General features: G+C 36.9%; 1 protein-coding gene across 1 annotated transcript in view; it reads right to left on the bottom strand.

Annotated features, from left to right (window-relative positions):
* Window positions 1-5809, bottom strand: part of LOC107687855 (syntaxin-binding protein 6-like) — a 27831-nt gene that overhangs the window by 2207 nt on the left and 19815 nt on the right. The window contains exons 2-3 of the mRNA XM_016485331.1: window positions 1342-1472; window positions 1086-1251 (exon numbers count right to left, since the gene is read on the bottom strand). Coding sequence (XP_016340817.1) covers window positions 1086-1251; window positions 1342-1472 — 297 coding nt within the window. The remainder of the gene's footprint in view (window positions 1-1085; window positions 1252-1341; window positions 1473-5809) is intronic.

Genomic DNA, 5809 nt, shown 5'->3' with positions numbered 1-5809 from the left:
CTGTGGTTGGCCTGGCCATGCGTCACTCAGAAAACAACAGGCCAATCAGAAGAGAGGCTCATGAATATTAACTAAACAGGCCAAAATCGACCTGTTCTCAGCAGAGCTCCTGAGAAAGTAGCTGTAAAAATATATTGAGATGGTTTTTGGTACTTATACCGCAAATATATATTCTTAAGGACATCAAAACCTAAAATAAAACTCCAAAAGGGTGTAAAATATGGGACCTTTAAAGCTATTATTGTTAGCTACTTAAAATGAGAATCTCTTGGCATTTTAAATTGATTACTGACTAACACAACTGATTATTTAAAAGTCATATGTCAAGATTAATGTAGTTGCATAAGCAGGGTTGCATTCAGAAAATTTATGTATTGTTACACCTCTAAATTACATCCAGTAATATGTCAACAAACAGAAAGTATCTGAAATAAAGTGAGTATGAGGGTAATTATAGTAAAAGAAAAGCCTCCATTAATCATGTCCTTAGGATATAAGCTATAAACATCAAAGACACAGAAAACTAAAAGTAACAAGCTTTTCATGATTAGAGGAACTACACAGATTTGCTGTACTGCAGACAATACAGTGGAATAATAAAGAACTTTACAATATAATATAAAAAATATATATTATATGCGTGGTTTTATTTCGCAATATGTTACCAAAATTTCCGACCTTTAATATAGCTTGAAAACCAGATTTATATGATTACATTATTTTCTAGCAATAATCGAACATCAAAACAAGAAAACAGAAAGCAACATTTTAAAAAGTTATGTTTTTGTTACTACAGTATAGTAGTGCAATAATAGTACAATAGTTTCAAAAGCCACTATATAAAATTATGAGCCAAATGCATATAATAGACCTTCATTCATTCATTCATGTGAAAGGGATATTTTTTTTAGGTATTATCAAAAATATACTACAAAGTAAATTGCACATATAAAGTCTTTGACAACAACAATAATTTAATCCTTCTTCCTTCAAAACATGTTGTGCCCCATTATTAAAAAAAAACAAAAACATGTAGCGTATAGTGAAAGAGAGGGTGCACGGTAAGCTTGAACGGGACGTCTCACCTCCCAGCAGTTTGGAGGGGCAGTTGATGAACTCTGGTTTTCTTTCGGGGATGAACCGCTGACATGTGTGATGCAGGACCTGGACAAACACACACTTCTCTCCAGCTGAACCTGCAGTCCACTGGTCGGATCCGTTCTCAAATATCAAGTCAAACTCTGGGCAATCCTGAACATTTTAGGATGACGAGAAGCAGTCAAAGATTAATGCCATCCAACAGAACACAGCATCTAAAGGAGCAAGAGCCCATCTACTCACTCGGACGGAGTCGATGCCGTTGACCTGCCGCAGCTGACTGATGGTCCACTGTGATCTCCTGACGAAAGACGAGGAGCCTTCAAACTGCTTCACCTTCGTGAGGAACACCTGCGCTGGTTTCTTATTGGTCACTGAAACGAAAAGGAAAATATGTTTAAAATACTTGTTTGAAATAACTACAATTTTGAAAGAAGATAAGAAATAAGTCTCTTCTGCTCACTAAGGCTGCGTTTATTTGAACATACAGTAAAAAAAGTAAGATTATGAAATATTATTACAATTTAAATGTAATATATTTAATATGTGAATATACTGTAAAATGTCAAATGTATTTTTATTGCGGTGCTCATTTATTACACCAGTCTTCAGTGTCACATGATCTTCAGAAATCATTCTAATATGCTGATTTGCTGCTCAAGAAACATCTCTCACTATTAGCAATGTTGTGCTGTTTAATATTTTTGTGGAAATAATGATATACTATCATTCAAAAGTTTGGGGTAAGTACAATTTAAAAAAAATATATATAATAAATTAATGTTTTTATTCAGCAAGGACACTTCAACGATTAAATGTGAGAGTAAAGACATTTATATTGTTTATAACATTGAACTGCTTTTAACAATGATAATAATAAGAACCATTGTTAATAAGTGAGCACTAATAATTGACAATAACTGAGCATCAGCATATTAGACTGATTTCTGAAGATCATGTGACACTGAAGACTGGTGTAATGATGCTGAAAATACAGCTTTGCATCACAGAAATAAATTACATTTTACAATATATTCACATAGAAAACAGTTATTTGAAATTGTAATAATATTTCAAAATATTACTGTTTTTACTGTATTTTTCATCAAATAAAAGCCTTGGTAAGCATACAATATTTTTTTCCAAAACATTAAAAAAACATTTTCAAAAATCACACTTATTCAAATCTTTTTAACCAGTAGTCTATATACACATTTTTCAACATAATAAACAAACAATACTCTGGATGAGATCTGGGTTACAGTGGTGTGGTGGTACTGTAATATGAAGCTCTATCAGCCCGTATCAAAGAGCAGTGTTTACAGATCCCACCACACCCGGCTCTGCTGGAGCGAGAACATCCGGCCCACGGCGCACTGTTTGAGGAATTTCTGATCCTCAGCTGTTTGTTCAGGCCTCTGTGTACAACACTCCCTTTTCCTCCCTCTCACTCCCTCCATCCATCTGTGTGAGGTCACTGGTGTCAGGGTCTCTGATCCATCGCCCTGCGACGTTTGAGATCTTTCTGATCTGGTGCTTCAGGCTCTTCTTCATGAAACTCAACACTGCACAGTAGTTCAGGGGTGTGTGTCTGTAGAAATATCTGGATGCACTCAATATCTAGAATAATCTATTGTGCAATAATGTTAACTCTCCAAAGAGCCGTGCTTTTTTAAAAACAATGTTGAGGTGAATGTTACTGTAGCATAGTTGCACAAATACAAAGTGCCCAATCTGTTATTAAATCATCAAGAAGAAACAAACAAAAACTCTGGCAACGTATGCACAATATAAAGTGCAATATGCATCATATCGTGACTGAGGTATCATGATTCATCTATTGTTAGTGGCACATCCCTAGAAAACAAGAAAACGAAACTCTATAGACTGACAATATGAGTCCGTCCAAGTTAATGATGCCCAGACTAACAAATGCTGATTCTACAATCACATCATCACAATCACTGGACACAAATGCAATGAGACGTTCACTACTGCATACGATGTTCAACACCTTTTGTAAATATGACTTATGAATCCACCTCTATACAGATTCAACATGCTTATGCTTTTGCTTATGCAAAGAGAGAATAAAGCCATGATGATTAATATACAGTATATGATGACAGACTTTCCTTTTTGGGTGAACTTTTGCTTTAAATAGATAAACTGGACACAAATGGCACCAAATATATACAGTAGTGTGCATAGGCAAAGACAAAACAAATAAGATGAGATTGTTCAATTAATTAGAATGAGGTTTTCCCCTTCATTTTATAAAAATAATGCTGCGACCAAAATATCAGCTGATGTTCAAGCTGTTGTGCGCCACTGTTAAAGTAAGAGAGTGTTTGTACAGAAATAATGCACACGACTAACCAGAGTGCTTTTTCATTTCTCTCTTAGTGAATAGATCTTTAATTTGTGATGCTTTTAATTCTAGGTGTCAACAGGCCTTTAGAAAGTGAAACATTCTACTCAGCAGTAGATGCGTTCCAGAAAGCTACTATTAAATGCTTTTCAGTGGGTTTCCCCCTCAACGAACCCAAAATGTGTTTTAAAACTCCCCAGGGCTCTTTTGATACCTAGAGCCATGTGATCATGCACGCTGAGTGCCCCATTATGAAGCAGACTCACTCTGTGGGCTTGGAATGATGCTCTGGGTGTGTCTTAGACTTGCTCTGAATAGAAACAGAAAGGGCACGCTGGGGCTCCTGGGGCCCATTCTTCGTACCTCGCTTAACACAAGTACCTCTTCTAATCCTGATAACTGATCTCTGGCTAATTTGGTTCTTTAAACGAATTTGCAGATTTGATTAAAATATCTGGATTAAGTTGTCTAAGATTACTGCGCGTTCTCGTGTTCCCCGTAAAGGGCAGATGTATCGATACTCGAAACCACGATCAGCAATGCAGCGATTGGCTGGCGGCAAGACAGCAACATAATGACATCATATAATTAAAAAAGACACCTGACGAAACTTGACAAATTTCTGGACCTTTTTAAGTAAACAGCCAAGTGAACAAAACTACAAAAATGTTATAATAGATAAATGAAATGTGTTATTTTATTTTTTGTTTTATACATGCTTCCCAATTTTTATATTCACGATTTCTAGTATTTGTACAGGCTTTACATTTTTATTTCAATGTTGTAATTAGCAATTCATGTAATTTTATCTTTGAAGCAGATTTGTTATGTGACAGCATTAATTAAAGTTTCTTAAGGGTCAAGATCAAGTTATCTGCATCTCTTGCGCTCCATCAAGCCACTCCCATAATAGCTGTCACCACTCAAATTAATGCCCGGATTAGTAGGGTACTCTTGTAATAAAGTAGCATTGGCTGGGATAGATTTTAAATATCAATTCCACTTAAAAAAGTGCAATCTAATCCTGTTTACATGAAATAAGTCTGCTCCCGAGAAGGTTTAAGCTTACGGACCTGTTGCTATGACAGCAAGTCCAGGATGAGCTTCGAAGAACCAAATAATCCAAGATCATGCCAAATCATCAACAATCAAATCCAGTTAACTGAGTTAGTGACGTACGAAGAATGGGCCCCTGGTGATGGGTCTTATTTTCTGGAATTATTATGATTGGCTAACCACAATTATGCTTAACATTCCACATAAACTCAGCTCACTTTAACAGAATATTTCCATAGTAGCTGGAGATTAAATGTTCAATATCCTCTAAGAAAAAGTTAACAATCATATGCGTGTTTATAAAGCATATTTAGGGCGGAGGTGAAGTGAATGTGGCTTTGGGGTGATGATATAATCAATTAATATAAACAGATCTAATCCACTAAAAACTGGTGAAATGGAATGTAAACAGAGCAAACATACAGAGTAAAGCTGAATACACACGGTGGGATTTTTTTTCCAGTTTTGAGTCACATAGTGCTGCCAAAAAGTAGACTGCAAGATTCAGTGAATCCAGGATAAAAACTAAAATAATTTCAAACCTATAAAGAGTTGTCATGGTTCCGATGAGGGATGAAGCGAGGACTCAATTGCAGGACGATGGGCATTTATTAATAGTAAAAACAAAACAAACTACCCTGAGGGGGAAAAACAGGCAGGCAAGCCAGGCACAAGGGCACAACACAGCAGAGCAAGGCAGGAACAGGAAGAGCAATGCCACACAGGAAGCACACGTGTCAAAAGCACACATCTCACGAGTGACATCAGACATTAAACGACAAAACAGCACAGGACTGCAGAAACCAGGAGAATAAATAGGGAGACAAACGAGGAGGGTAACGAGGGAGACACAGTTAGAGTAACTGAAACAATAATGAGATAACAAGAAGGGCGGGGTCAGACAACAGACAGGAGAGCACATGGCAACAACAAACAATAAGCCATGTGCTCAAACAGACACAGTGACCTGTATCGTGAAAAGCGCTATACAAATAAACTTGAATTTAATTAAAGGAGCGGATTCCAGACGTTCCCCAGTCCAAAATAGAAAACAAAAAGTCAAGGAGGGAGGTGACCATAGACCACCATATTGGTGCAGGTGGGGCTGAAGACCACCACAGAGGTGCTGTAGGCCACCAAGGCAGCGCAAGTAGAGCTCTTGACCACCACGGCTGAGCAAATTCATTGGTAGGAGTAGGCTGTAATACTGTAATTACCACAAGGACCAGCCATTAACGATCTGTCCATCATGGGGACAGACCTTTTTTTTTTTTTCTTGTGATT

The sequence above is a fragment of the Sinocyclocheilus anshuiensis genome, unplaced genomic scaffold (assembly GCF_001515605.1).
Source record: "Sinocyclocheilus anshuiensis isolate Anshui unplaced genomic scaffold, SAMN03320099.WGS_v1.1 scaffold197, whole genome shotgun sequence".
Classification (NCBI taxonomy): domain Eukaryota; kingdom Metazoa; phylum Chordata; class Actinopteri; order Cypriniformes; family Cyprinidae; genus Sinocyclocheilus; species Sinocyclocheilus anshuiensis.
Note: the sequence above shows the minus strand (reverse complement) of the source record. Positions and strands in the feature narration are given on the sequence as shown.